Here is a 15,186-nt window from a genome sequence, read left to right on the forward strand (position 1 = left end):
TTGGTCCTTAGTAACTAAAAGATTATGAACAAATTTGAATGGGTTTGTTGCATATTAATAATTTCTAATTTTGAACTAAAAATAATGAGCATGTTGCTCATTCCTAAGTAACCAGCTTGGAGTGATTTTTGTATGGAATCAAGTAATTTCATGAAGCAACAGACCTTATATAGTGAACTGAAATGCAGATAGAATTTAAGTAGTAGAATATATTCTACTTTGTTAGCAAAAAAAAACACAAGCCCTTCAAGCCTGTGGTGCTTACTGCAATGAGCCTTAATGAAATCCTATAGATGCATCACTTCTCTATCAAGACTGACCACCAAGGTTTGGGATAAAATAAACACTATGAGGCCAAGACTTGAGAGACATTATCTGTTTAATAAATATGATTGTAAAAGCAATAAACAAGAGCAATTATACATTACACTACATAGTATTTAACAAAAAATACATCAAAAAGTCGTTTTAAAATAGGAAGTAGTTCTGATACTATAAGAAAACTTTTTTTTTTTCTTTTTAAATTGGCTTCCTATAAAAATAAGTTGGCAAATGAGGGATTTCAATGCTCAGTTGGAATCCTGGAAAACACAGAACAGCTGCCAAGCACCCCATTGCTCTCAAAGTTGCTGTTTGGAACTTCTGAGAAAAAGCAAAGCAAACCTCTGCATTTTGGACAGTGAATCCAATTAGGAATAAGGCAAAGGAGAAAATGTTTGTTGGGTAGTTCAGGGTAGAGCACGCACAGTTTGCCTTCCGGGATTTTGGAAAATGTTGCAATATCAGGCTGTTAGTTTGCCCTGAATATTACCTTCTATATCCATCTCCCTCCACCCACTCCTCTGCCTCAAGCCCACCCAACTCCTCGTTGCGTTTGCACCTGCTGTTGGTGAGTAGGTAGGCACTTGGGTCCCTCCCATTTGCAGGCTCTCATTACTACCTTCTCTTTGGGATTGAGCTGGAATGGCCTAGTGCAGTGGTTCTCAAACTTTAGCAGGCATCACAATCACCTGAAGAGCTTGTGAAAACAGACTGCTGGGCTTCACCCCTGGAGTTTCTCATTCAGTAGATCTGGGGTGGGGCACCCAAAATTTGCATTTCTAACAAGTCCCAGGTGATGCTGATACTCCTGAGAACCACAGAACTAGATCGTGAGAACAATGAGGTCCCCTCTGAGCAGTACCTTGCCTCACGAATCTCCTACAGGTGGGAGGGAGCTTTGAGGAGAGGCACATGAGGACCTTGGAGATGCTGAATCTAGAGCTGGCCATCTTTGATCACTTTCCAAAATGCCAGGCATCTCATGTCCACCTCTATTTTTAATTAGGACTTACAAGCCCATTCTTCCCTATGTCTCTCATGTATTCATTCATTTATTCCTTCAACAGATAATTTTCTGCATACCTACTCTAGGCAAGGCACTGTGCTAGATCAAGAGTGTTATTCCCTTTTTCATAATTTTCTAATTAAAATTAACTGAACTGCAACTCTGAGGACTCCCTGTGCTGTGCTGAGTGAGCCTCTCGTCGTTTCTAAACACTTTGTCTTCCAGATTAAATTTGGGAGGCTCCAACTGAAGAGGATCAATGAGGATGTTTCCTATGGGATAGGAAGCCTGGCAGGTTAGGGATCAATTGAGTTCTACAAACAGATGGCTGCCTCAGGCGTAATCCATTGCCCAGATTCCTACTGGGCACCTTTAAGCATAAAACCTTCTGCTTGATTAGCTTCTGACTGCTGCGTTGCTACTCGTCCCTTGCTGGGTACATAAGGGTAGGGATCCTCAGGATCTTTAGGACACCCTCATTACCGCAGAGCAATATTATACCCTGTTGGCTTGGGGACATGGCTAAGAAGGAGGCTGCGCTTTCTGAGGGGTTTTTCAAAACCACTTTCTCCTAGATTTTAGACTGGGCTTTGCCCAATTCATAATATTCCAAGGGCTTCTGCTAGACATGCTTTCGTTCCTTTCCTTCTCTGAGCCTTCTTTCATGATTGCCGTGGGAAAACGGGGATTTCTTCATGCTTTGAGCCCATCTACTTTAGTCAGCTAACTCCTCCTCTTTATGCTTATTGATATTTCCTTTGCTGAGACTGTGATACTCAGAGATCAGAGAGCACATATGTGATATGTTGGAGACCATCCTACATCATCAAAATCTCATCCTGGTGAAGACAAGACCTCTGTATATTCTCAGACGTTTTGACACTCTTAAACATTAAATCCATTAACCTGCTTCTTCTGTTTGAAATCAGTTTTATTTTCCAAATATTTTACTCTACTGTGAGAGAGGAAATACCGGGTAATAGCAACCATCACAGGAGGAAATTGCCCTGCCACAGGGTAATGCATTCAAAACAATTCTCACAAGGACCTTCTGGAATCTGACTGCACGAGATTTTTGTTAAGGTGTGAGAATACCGCCATTTATCTGTATGCTTTCTTTTCTAATGTACATGGGTAGGTTTGAATTGCTTTGCACGTCTCAACTCTTTGATACACATTGTACTTTTCTAGGTGGGAAAAGGCGGAGATATTTGGAAGAGGCAGGTTCTACAGGAGGAGACAAAGGATACAGGAAGCTGAACCCTGCAGGGCAGGATGCAGCTTGGTCAATGTGTAGGGAAGCTGGCATGCTTGGGAGTGTACAAAACTGATGGAGAGATCAGAAACTTGCGGTTGGTGGAAGCAGGGTTGGCAGAGGCTGGGCCGGTATTTAGGGAACATCAAGATTAATGTCCAGAATCTAGCGACATGTTTGGGAAGAAAAAGTAGGCGCAGTTGAAGGATAACTTGGGGATTGGAAGGAAGATACAAAGATGTCAAGAGATCGTGACCACACGTGGAGAGCAAACAACGGGAAGGCAGAACAATGGGTACCTGGGATTCTGTTTTCTACCTACGTTGGGGGGCAGGAGTAGGGAAAGCTGCCAGGGGTAGCAGTCCTGATGGGAAGGAGTGAACAGGAAACAAAGGTCCTCTTCTGACATGCTTGCCCTTCACCTGCCTTCCTTCACTACTCTGCTACATACATGGAATTTCAACTTGCTTTTTTGTCCCTGTGGCCGCACAGAATGGAAAAAGCAGCCTTGTGGCCACTGCTGGCCAACAGAGCTACCAAAGATAACTCAGAAGGGAAAATGGCAACAAGGAAAATGGAACAGAGAAACAGCTCAGGGTTTCAAACTCCTGTGCATGTCTTTGTGTCTTATGAAAGGGGCTGGGGTTGGCTAATCCACCCACCAGCCTATAGTGCTAAAATAGCTGTTAAATCTAGAGCCAAGAATATTTCCAAAAATACATGCAGATTTCCTTGGCTTTTTATATGTTATGAATTTTCTACAAACACGACCGATCAGAAAAAAGAGAGAGAAGAAGAAAGGGGGAGGGGAGTGTTTTTCCAGTAAAATACAGCACCTGTACACTGCCCTCCAAGCATGTTCTCAAGGTATTGTCCACATGCACAGGCTTAAAGCTAAAAACCCTTGTTGTCTGTGTCTGAAGAATTAAAAAGTCCCGATGCAGTGAGTGTTTGTTTGTTTGTTTGGACTTTGATTGTTTTTATTTTATTTTTTGTTTGTTTTTGTTTTTACTGGCGTCCTCCATTCAAACATTTACATAGGTAGGGATTTCTTTTGTGCTTTGATTCTCAGCAACTATGGAAATACTTCCTGGCGAAATAGGAAACAGAACAACAAAGGAAAGAAAAAAAACATAAAGTTAGTGGTCATTAAGGATGATGCACTTGACAAGAGCGAAATTCTTTCCTGATCAGCAGGTCGCCTGTAGCCTTTGGGGGTTTTCCTTAAATTGCAAATTGTGCCCCAGCAGATCCCCGCTTTGGCGTTGAAGGTGGAGTGGCGTGTCTTGCTCTTTGCAATCGGAGAGATGAGTCACCAGGTTGAGTAGAAGGGGAGGGAGGGGAGGGTAAAGCTACTCTCCTAAGAGAAAACGTGTAACACTTACTCATTTAATGACACTGGAAATGGAAAGGTGTCAGAGACTTTGCAATGTGCTGTGAGACGTTCCTGGAGAAGGACGGATTGCTACCTTAATAAAGTAAACAGCGGCTGTGCTTTGTACCCCGTGGAAATGGGATTGAAAACCAAATGATCCACAAAAATGCACTCAGAAGCTTTAGAAGTGAATAGACAGGGTGAACGCTTCTCTGGACTTGAAGACAGAAAAGCCTTTTTCTTTTTAACCCAATGCAATTACACATTTATCACCCTGTCTCCCCAAATAAAGGAAACCACACTGTGAAAATTGGACACCAGACATGGCTGGCTGTAGTTGTTATTATTACCTCCCATAGGAGCCAGTCATCGCATTTAAATTTCCCCTTAATACAGCCACAGAACTTTCCCATATCCATTTAAAGACAGGGTTATGTTTCCATTTAGGTACTCATTTTTTTTCCAAGTAAGCAATTAAAAATCTATAAGGGCCTTCTAGGTGGTTTGGCATTATCCCAGCAGGGTGAAGTAGGAAGGGTTATATAATAATTTATGCATCGTAGTCAGCGATGCAGGATCTAGATGGGAACAGTTACAGCTTCAACTCCTGATGCCAACAGACAGGATAGCAATAGTGTCTCCATGGGTTTGTCTAACCTCCTGGAAAATTCCCTCTGCAATAAATAGGACTGAGCAATTATACTTGAGACTCTCTATACCTAACTGTTGGATTCCCATGCTTACTTCACAGGCAGAGAGAGAGCTCTATTGAAATATAATGAAGTCCTTGTTAAGACTTCTGGGAGGGGGCAGGTAAAAAGGAGGAAGAAACCTGCTAGTCTGCTCTGTAATAGTCTAACCCTCCAGTGGTCTCTCTCAGGAAGTCCCACTCCTGGGATGGTTGCAAACTTTATGCTTCTTGTCCTTAAATTTCTCAGGTTCCATGTTTATTGGGGGACAGTTTTTAGATTACTGCTAGATTAAAAAAAAATCCAAGAGTGATCAGTCTGCCCCATCTCTACTAGTCTCATGATGCTCCCCCTTTATGAGTGTTCTGGAACCGTTTGCTGTCCTTAGAGCTGTCTCAAGGTAAGGCTGCCATGTCTTGTCTTGGTCATTACAGACTCTATCCTTCAAGCCCTACTTGAAGCCACCTATCTGGTGGTCTGGCCCTCCAGACCACCAGATGCAGCCTCTGAAGCCTGTCCTTCTTGTATATTGTTAGAGCAAATGCTTTGCTCTTTGCCCATGAACATTTCGAAGACCAATGTTTTAGCAAAAGTTTTTGCAAAAAGAAGAATAAACATATGAAAGAAAAAAACTAGACAGGAGCAAGAAGGCTTTTTTTTTTTTTCTCATTCCAATGGGAGGAAGCAGGGAAAGAGGCATCTTAGCTGTTTCTCTCAGGGATGTTAGAGCAGAAAAAATTGGTTATATCAAGCCAGAAAGGGGTTAGAGAGAGAGTCAGCCATTGACTACTTGGCTGAACAGCTTATGGCTACTGGGAATCATTTACCTATGAGCTGTGATTCCACCTTCTCATCTATCAGCTGGCCAGGCCTCCTTAGTTCAGTCTGAGGGATATGGGGCCTGCTTTCAGTGTGACTGACTCGACTGACCATCTCTTGTTCTTTCTCATTCTGCATCTGGGCATAAACATTAATCCCCGGGATCTTCCTAAAACATTAACAGAAACCATCACTGCTATGCATGGGAGACGTACATCACTGCGATGCATGCTTCTGAACCTGTCAGGGAGAAGGAAGAGGAAGGGGAGATGTGGACGGAGGGACACGTACCTTTTAAACTTGTAGATGACAAACACCGCCAGCCCCACAAACACCACCGAGAGCAGCATCAGCATGGCGGATCCACTGTGGGTTGGAGTGAGGTCTACCAGTGGGGCTAGAGGAGAAAAAATGTATGGTCATGAGCAGAGACGTGGGCAGGCATGACTTTGAAAGGCTTACACTGTTCACATAGAGGCACGGTGAGTCCCAGAAAACCACGTGGGATGCACATATCTACATATGTGTATGCGTCGCAGCCCATCCCAGGCCCCAGAATGCTCTAGCTGGCCTGTTCAAGAAGTGCAGCAGAGCAATTCAAAGCACAGACCCTGGAGCCAGACTGCTTGGATTCAAGGCCGGCTCTACCACATGCTGGCTGTGTGATCCTGGGCAAGTTAGTTCACCTTAATGTGCCTCACGTGGTGAGAGGAGAATAACAGTACACATCTCACTGGGTTTTTGTGAGGATCAAATGAATTAACGTATGTAGAACATTGATAATAGTGTTAGGCACATGTTAAGTCTTCCATAAGTATGAGCTTTCACTGCTACAGCTACTGCTATTATTATTTTTAATCAATATTTATAATAACATAAATATTAAATTTTCCTATACGCTGAATGCAAGCTTTTCCCACTATGCAATGCGGATAACCAGAAAAACCACCAAAAGGAATATTTCTATGAATTATCCACTCTCTCTCAGTCCTATCCCAGCCATTGTCATGTGAGAGAAAGAACCAGAGAGTCATGGAGCCTGCTTATATTTTTTGCACACAAGAAACTGATGGCTAAGTGAATATTTTACAAGGGCAGCCACTCTGATGCTGGAGGAGGGGTGAGCAATCCAGTGTTGTCTCTACAATTTCCCAAAGCCCTGACAGCTCGTGCCAGGAAGCGCTAGCCTCTCAGAGCACTGAGTCTTCCTCTCGGACCAAACAGATGGCTTTGCATCTATAAAAGATTCCGCCTTCCTAAGTTTGCCCTTAGAGTGCAGCTCTGAGGAACATGTCTCTCCACCTCCAGATCCTCCTCCATCTCAAGGTCAAATCTGTTGTACTTTAATGACTTTGCTTGCAATTAATTTTCAGCCTCTCAAAAACTGACCTTTTGCAAATATAGCACAGCTCAAGCATAAAACACAAGCCACATGTACCTCTTAGAAGGCTGGATGCTGACCTTTACCTTCCATCAATTTAAGCAAAGCCTGATACCCAGAAATGTGGGTGACCTTTAAGCAGCATCTCCTGTGGCTTTTCTCTGTTGAGAACCAAGAGGGCAATGTTCTGGTCACCCAGGTACAAAGCTTCAAGCACAGGTGGCTGTAATACTGATGGCCTCAGACAAGACTTGAGGCTGCTTCCCCTCTGGTTATTGGAGGATTACATCCCAGCCACTCAGTAACCACTGCTGGAAAGCATATTCCACACACCAAATAGTTTTGGTGAAAAACAAAAGTCAAGCCCTCCTCCTCAGAAAACAGGCTTAGTTGTTTTAGTAGAATCAGCTTTCAGAAAGCATGAAAATTAAGCAACCCCTGTGATTCTCTCTCTCTAAGTTAAACAGTGCTTAATCCATGAAGTGCGAGCCTGTGAGTCTGTGTGTGAGAAGATGGGTGTAGTACCACTGCACTGGAGCACCCAAGGCAAATGTGCTCTCAACTCGAAATGGGAAAATAAAGGTCCCTTTCATTTACTTAGGCAAACACAGTGCCATCAGCACAGGAGTCCAGAAATACTTCAGAACTCACACCACAAATGTTAGGATGCCATCAGGGGGAGAACACCTTTCATTTGTCATAGATATTACCGCAATTGACTTCCAGAAATAGAAGGCAGGGGCTACGATCTCCACTGAACAGATAAGAACAGTGAAGTTCTCATTGGTTAGTGTCATTCCAAGGATTCAGAACTAGTATATGGAAGAGCTAATACTTGAACCCAAGTCATCTCACACATACACACACTTTCTAAATATTCAACCCTGGGCTAATTTCGGTGGGAGATATCAGAAATTTAAAAAGATGTTTCTGAGGATGGGGATTAGGCCTAAAACTATAGCACAAAAAGCAAATTAACAAGTGACACAAGTTAAAACATTACTCAGTATTACAAGGAGCAGTTAGAATCATAGCTCACATACTCAAACTTGGATGACCCGTATTTGTACACATATATGTATATGTGTGGTATGTGTGCACAGAGAAATGAAGCCTCAGGTCCCCACCACCCAGCTTCAACAACAATTAACACACAGACAATATTATTTTATTTCTACCCCCATCCAGTTCCCACAACCTCCAACCACTGGGTTATTTGGAAGCAAATCTCAGCTGTCATATAAATGCATCTGTAATTCTAAAAGACAAGGTGTCTCTCTCGACATTATCACAATACCATTATCATACTTAAGGAAATAATAATAGGAAGATATCTTAAAAGTAACCTTCTAATGCAAACCCTTAATTTCCCAGAGAGGAGCCACAGACAGTTAGAGGCACGTTAGCTTTATTAGCTAAACTTCTAATTCCTAGCTGACTGCTCTTTCAGAATAAGTGGAGTATCAGTGTTATGGAGCAACCAAGAAGAAAGCTTGAAAGGGTTGGTATCTGAAACAAATGGAAAACTAAAGAGAGGAAATTGCTTTGGCCAGGCTCTAATGAACACAGAAAGCAAACACACACACACACAAATAGACTCTCTTTCTCTCTCTTCACTTCCTCCACTTCTCTCTCCCCACACAAGCTTAAATCTTCCAATTCTAAATCATTTCCACTCAAACCCTCATTCGTGAACAAGCAGCATTAAGATGGTTAAGTAATTAGCATATTATTTTGGGAAAATGAGCTTCTGTATCCCCAGTTCTAAAATGTGTGCTCTCTCTCCGCCCGCCATCTTGGCATCACTTAGTCACTTCTCGGAGGCAGGCAAGCAGGAAGCCGCAGTCAGAGATTGAGTACCACTGCCCTTTGTGTTCCGTGGGAGGCTGCTGCTTGCTGGTCTGCGCCTGAATGTAAACGGGCCTATTATCGTTCTACACACAACAGCAGCTGCATATTTTAGTGTGCCCAACACTTAGGTGTGCTCGTGTGCGCTTTGCTGAGGAACGGAAACTTGTGAGAAATGGGCTTTAGCTTGTTGTGTGGAATTAGCATAAATTAATCCCTCTTCCATTGCTGTCTAAACAAGGTAGAAGTGTGGGGGAAAGTGCTGAGCAGTTTATTTGCCATTATTCATACACAGAGTAAAGCATGGGCACAGCAGTACTGCAAGTGACTCAACATTTCTGAGTCTGGTGCTGTACACATCGTTTCTAGAAGCCTCGAGGAACTCAGAAATGCATTGAATTATGATATTCCATTCAGGAGGACCTGGGTTGATTATAATAATAGCAATGCTTACAGTAACAATAACAGTCTTCTTGTGAAAAGTGATCGATGTACAGTGAGTGCTAAACAAATGGTCACAGGTTGCGTGTATGAGAACAAACTCAAAACTCCACATTTGGGGTAAAGTAATTGATACGGTCCGCTTTTGGAATCAGATTCTGACAGCCACTTATGGGCTAAATGACTTACATTGGACCTTAGTTTCCTCACCTGCATAATGGAGATAAAACTCGTGCTTGTTTTAGAAAGTTGTGAGAATAAGACAAGATAGAATTTATAAAGCACTGGCATAGTGTTCAACACATATACTTGCCCCATACTTTTAACCATGTCATGTCATTGCTATCATATTTCTGAAAGTGTAGTCTATAGAAAACAAGCCCTAAAAGGTGACGAAAGAGTTCCACGGTCAAATAATTCTGGGAACGATATATATGGTGTTTTCCCTTCTTGGAGATTCATGAAGCTCCTCAGTATATTAAAAGTTCACAGCAGTCCTGCAGGAAAAAAAGTCAATTACCTTTACCATTAGTGTTTCACACACTCATTAGACCACAGACCCTTGCAGACCACGGTCCCACACAATACCTTTGTTTGGTTTATTTCCAAATTTTAACGCCAACAATATGGTGGCATAGTCTGGTGCAGCTAGGCAGGAAACCCTTGTTGCTGTCTATACTCACTCATATTCCACGAAAGGGACTTTCCTGGAGAACGTCTACTTGCATTATGACCCTGAAGCTTTGAATTCTAACTGCATTTCTAATCCAAGAGGTAGTGCTGTCAAGAAGTTGCAAAAGCAAGTTCACCATACTTTGATTTTCTTTTTTCCACTCCTGCGTCCAAGGCAGACCCAAGCCTGGCTATAGTCACTAGCCTTGAATATCATAAAATCCATGTGGTCTGAAATCTCTTTTTCAGAAATTAAGGTGATGTGGGAATGGCACAGAGAAAGTTTATCTAGAGTACATGAAAGGGCAGAAAGGCTTCCATTTACAGAGCACCCTCCCTTGGCCAATAATCTTTCCCTCCAGTTCAAATCCAAACCTGATCATGAGAGTCTTATGGATTGCTATGTCCTAGAGAGATACAGCCATGATCCTGGAGGCCAGACTGGGTGGGAATTAGGGAAGGCTCTAATGACTAGTGAAGCACTGCTGCTAGTTTTAAACTGAGGATGAGTCTTCAGGAACATCCAGTCACAGAAGGCTGAGGTCATTTGGCCAACTGATGACAACCATGGGTACCTCAAAGGCCAATCTTATCACCTCACTTGACAGATAGGAAGAGAAGGATGCCTTTTGGTTTTCTAGGATTGAAAGTCAATGAGAAATCCTGCTTATTATGTAAATATTTCTCAAAGTGTAGTTTACAGACTACCTGAATCAGAATTACCTGGAGAACTTGTGAAAATGCAGTTTCCAAGGCTTCACTTGAGAAAAAATATATCAGTCTCTGAGAGTGGGTCCCAGAAATCTATATATGTAACAAGCTACACAGGTCATTATTATGCATACAAGTGTGAGAGTACTGCATGGTAGGCGCCACCTACTGTCACTCATAAAACCTCCAGTGCTTATCTTTAGAGTGTGCCTGATCACTATATTTTCTGGGTCACTAAAACATAACAAAACAAAACAAAACAAAAAAACACAGCCCTTGACTACTAATAGTAGCTCAATCTGGTTATGGCTCTAGGAGAACTTTCTAAACTACCTAAAAGCATTTCTAGTCTCCCTTCAGAGAATGGTCAGCCTCATGTAGATTAATTGCATTGCTGGATTAATTCTCTACCCGTCTCTGTGTACAAGCCTTGTAGAATTTGAGTTTGAAAATTCTCCCTGCAAGAGGTGAAATCTGATTCCTCACCTCTTGAATCTGAACTAGTACTGTAACATGATTTGACAATGGAATGAAATGGAAGTGACAGTGTGCCAATTGTGAGGTTCAGGCCTTGTGCACTTTTGCTCTCTCTCGAATCCTATCATTGCCATGTGTGAGCAAGCCCAAGGAAGCTTGCTGAAGGAGGAATGACCACATGGAGGAGAGCTTAATTATCCCAACTGAGGCCATTCTAGAGCAGCCTACAGCCAGCATGTGGGATAGCCCAGCCAAGATCAGTAGAACTCCCTACCCAATAATCCACAGCTGATTGCAGATACACAACAAGCACAGACAAAACCAAACCACCCAAATGTTCCATAGACTCATAAGCAATAACAAATGTTTATTGTTAAGCCATTGAATTTCTGGGTGGTTTGTTACACAGCAATAGCTTACTAATACCTTCTTTCTTCAAAACTCTTCTATTTCAACGGGTCAAACATCCAATTCTTACCTTTGGGCTCTACATTACCCAATTCTTGCTATGGACCTCTGCCCCCACTGGATGGGAGGCATGGTAAAAGTAAGATGACCATAAATGTTCACTTCTCAACCAGGACACTTTAAGAATGAAAGGGAGTGCTATTAAAGCTTATACAGACACAACAGATATAACCCAGGACAGTCCTGGCCACTCTAGGTATAAAGAATGTGGTGTCTAAAAGGTAGCTTGTTTTGGGGCCTGGTATCTTCTCTGTGTTTTATATATGTTCTCCTGCCTTCTCTTTTTCTTGCCAATTTCTGTGGACTATCTGCCTTGCTTTCCCCCTGGGGACCAGAATCTTCTGTGTCCTAACTACCACTTATTTCCAGCCTGATGCACGTATACCCTGTTTCTGAACTGTTCATCTGATCACTGCCCCCTGACTATTCTCTGCTCAGAGTTTCTAGCTACATCCTCAGACCAGTTACCCTGTGGTCACTTCCGGCCTTTTTATGGGCCCAGGGAATCTTACAAATAAAACAGTGAAGAAAGAGTCTCTTAGAAGCTAAAGAGCATCCTCACTGCTGGCTCTTGGTATATTTACGAAAGTACCACCTTCATTTAATCACATTGGGGTGAGGAATACGTCTAGATATCTTGGCACCTGTTATTAGTTATCATAACATCATAACAACTTAATAACTGTCAAAAGCCACTGAGTCCGTGTGTCTGTGAAACAGTCTAATTTTTTGTAGAGGAAAAAAAAAATATTTATTTTGGGGAAAAATAGAAGGAAGGAAAACTACTACTAGCATGACTTTACTCACAAAAGACTTGTAAAAGATAACTGTGTAGATAATAAGGCAACCAGAGAGTAAAGAGACAGATAAATTTATGGGCTGTGGAAGAATTTCACTAGTACTAATTTCATCCCTAAATGGAAAATGTTATTGCAACAATTTATTTCACTCTATAGTTCAGAACTCCACAACTACAATTTGGCATCTGCATCTATAATGACCTGGTTTAGATTATACTGTATTTTCTAAAGCTTCTTGACTAATGCTAATTCTGGCTTCGAGTGGAAGGGTCTTTCTCAATGTAAAAGTGTGGGGCAGAATTCATGATGTATCCTGACCTAAACTGAAATTCTGAGTTCCTATCCCCTCCCACAGTTATTCATAACATACCCAGTAATAGCTACTGAAGCCTGGAAATATTAATTCTCTAATATCTCTGTGATAATATCTTTTTATTACACCTGAAAAAGAAATTGAGCCAGCCAGCAGCAACCAAGGAGGCCAAGATAACACAAGATAACAGTTTTATTAAAAACCCACACATACCCTTGACAGAGGACAGTTTTCCTAAATGTAACAGCTTAAGCAAGGCAACTGCTTCAGGAGAGGGTGGAAGCAGCGTTCCTGTGTATTTAAAATGTTTTTATTCAATTGGGAGTTGAAGGCTCTTCCTTTGAGAAATATTAACCTTTCACTTTTTTTATCATATGTATCCAAAACTCCAGCAGAGCAGTGACCCCACTGGAAAGCCATGGATAGAAGAGCCCCTGATTCTCTAACACGTGCAGAAATAGAGTGAGATGCCAATTGTATCATTGCCTGCTCATACTAGCACATTAACAGCATCTAGATGATATCATTTGTTTAACTTTCATAAAACGCATGGCTATGCAATTACATCTGCCACTAAGATTCTAGTTCATACTTTAATCATTTTTCAACTGCTTCGTGGTCACAGCTCTTGGCTGGCCTTTGCCATTCATCTAGATTATGGATATAGTATATCCCAGATTCAGAGACATACTTCATTTTTTTCTTACTCTCACTGTCGTCTACCCATTCTGCCAATTAGGTTGGCTCTAAATATACCGAGGAATTAGATTTTAATGTTTATTACTAATTTCCTCCTACACTTAATATCGCTGGCTCTTCTTTATTAATGCATGCCTCTATTTAAGTGGATGCCTTGAGTTGTAAATCAGATTTATTGGGGGAGATAGACGTGCACATTTCCTTGGTATGCAGATGGATTTCTGTCCGTGGAATGCTCTACAAGAGTGGTTGTTGAGACAGGTGAAAAGTCTGGCTGCATAAGCATCATTTGGGGAACTTGTTAAAAATGCATATTTCTGGATATCACTCACTAGGATTCTGATTCAAAGTATGTGCAGTGAGGCTTGAAAAATCTCTACTGTTAGTAAGCTTCCTACGTAACTGTGATGTAGAACCAGGTTCAAGAACAGCGGCTTTATAACAGGGATCTCCTATACTGGCTTACAAAGAGTTTTTCCAACCACAGAACAGGGTTTCATTGATCCCAAATGTTTTGAGGGAACCAGTCAGTTCTAGTCCCTCTGTGTAGCAGTCCCACCACTCAAGTTTCAGTTTATTTGCCCAATAAATAACTCTTGTGAAATGCAAATAATCCCTAAAGCACTGTTCTTTGTAATTTACTGTGAATCAGTCTAGTTAGGCTCTGTGTTCTCAAATAAGCATCAGTCTTACCCTTTGCTTGCTCAGTCTTGAACTTCTGTTCTCGTGTGGGCTATCATCTGTTCTACCGTAGAAGAATCAACAAGTTTTTAAGCTGCTTCCTTCCTACTCCCATTGCCACCCCCAAATTTAATGACTGAATTTACTCATGACCATGGTTCCTCATAGGAACAAAGATACAGAGTTTGATGTAGCTTGAAAAATGTGTGCCAGCAATTAGGGCTTTAATTTATCACCTGTCAGCAGATTCCCCTCACCTGGCAACGTACTAAAAGGTGGTAAATTAAAGCTCACAGTTTACTGCACAGTCTGATCCTGGTCTGTTCACCTGAGTTTCAGCCCCCTATTTCCAGCTTCCTGATATGTTTTTTGACATCAAACCCAACATGCACCACTAAACCCATCTTCTTTGGCAACCAAGGAGGCTCCTACTCCTAGGTCTCCATCTCTATCTAATAAATTGCCATCTCTTGACACCTGGCTTGAAAACTTCTTGTAAAATGTGTAAATACTTTGTTAAAAAGAGAAAGGATTAGGGGCCGGCCCGGTGGCGCAAGTGGTTAAGTGCGCGCGCTCCGCTGCGGCGGCCAGGGGTTCGCTGGTTCCGATCCCGGGCGCGCACCGACGCACTGCTTGGTAAGCCATGCTGTGGCGGCGTCCCATATAAAGTGGAGGAAGATAGGCACCGATGTTAGCCCAGGGCCGTCTTCCTCAGCAAAAAAAGAGGAGGATTGGCGGATGTTAGCTCAGGGCTGATCTCCTCACAAAAAGAAAAAAGAGAAAGGATTATTGAATGCTGTCCAAATTTATTATTTAAAAAATCCTTTCATCTGCTACTTCTTCTCTTTTCCATGTTTATTAATCTTAAACCTGCATTAATGAAAGCTTTCTCAGTAGTGTGCAGGAAGATGAAAAACAAAGTTTATAATATACTGGCATATTCGCTTTCCCTGAATTTTATCCCTCTCTCTTTCCTCTGCTCATAATTTTACCTTCAGTAAATATACCAAATAGGAATACTTGAGAGTATGCACCTAGATGCCCTAAACATGTCAACTATGCATCACTTTACACATAAACCATATAATGTCACCTTGCTGTGCCTCTGCTCAATATAGCCCCTCAACCTGGCATGCTTATTTTCTCTCCTTTTAGTGAACTCCTATTCAACATTAAGCTTCATCTTTATTGGACTTTCTGTTTGAAATGTTTTTCATTCCCTTCATTCAG

General features: G+C 41.9%; 1 protein-coding gene across 3 annotated transcripts in view; it reads right to left on the reverse strand.

The window, feature by feature from the left end:
- Nucleotides 1-370: 370 nt before the first annotated feature.
- SORCS1 (sortilin related VPS10 domain containing receptor 1) overlaps nt 371-15,186 on the reverse strand; it is a 477,606-nt gene continuing 462,790 nt past the window's right edge. The window contains exons 25-27 of one of the 3 annotated variants that reach the window (XM_058543953.1): nt 5,757-5,862; nt 5,474-5,634; nt 371-642 (exon numbers count right to left, since the gene is read on the reverse strand). In XM_058543953.1, coding sequence (XP_058399936.1) covers nt 563-642; nt 5,474-5,634; nt 5,757-5,862 — 347 coding nt within the window. In that variant the 3' untranslated portion in view covers nt 371-562. Of the gene's footprint in view, nt 643-3,134; nt 3,943-5,473; nt 5,635-5,756; nt 5,863-15,186 lie in introns of those variants that run through there. The other 2 variants (XM_058543954.1, XM_058543955.1) reach the window with 2 other exon arrangements.

This window comes from Diceros bicornis, chromosome 6 (genome assembly GCF_020826845.1).
Source record: "Diceros bicornis minor isolate mBicDic1 chromosome 6, mDicBic1.mat.cur, whole genome shotgun sequence".
Classification (NCBI taxonomy): Eukaryota; Metazoa; Chordata; class Mammalia; order Perissodactyla; family Rhinocerotidae; genus Diceros; species Diceros bicornis.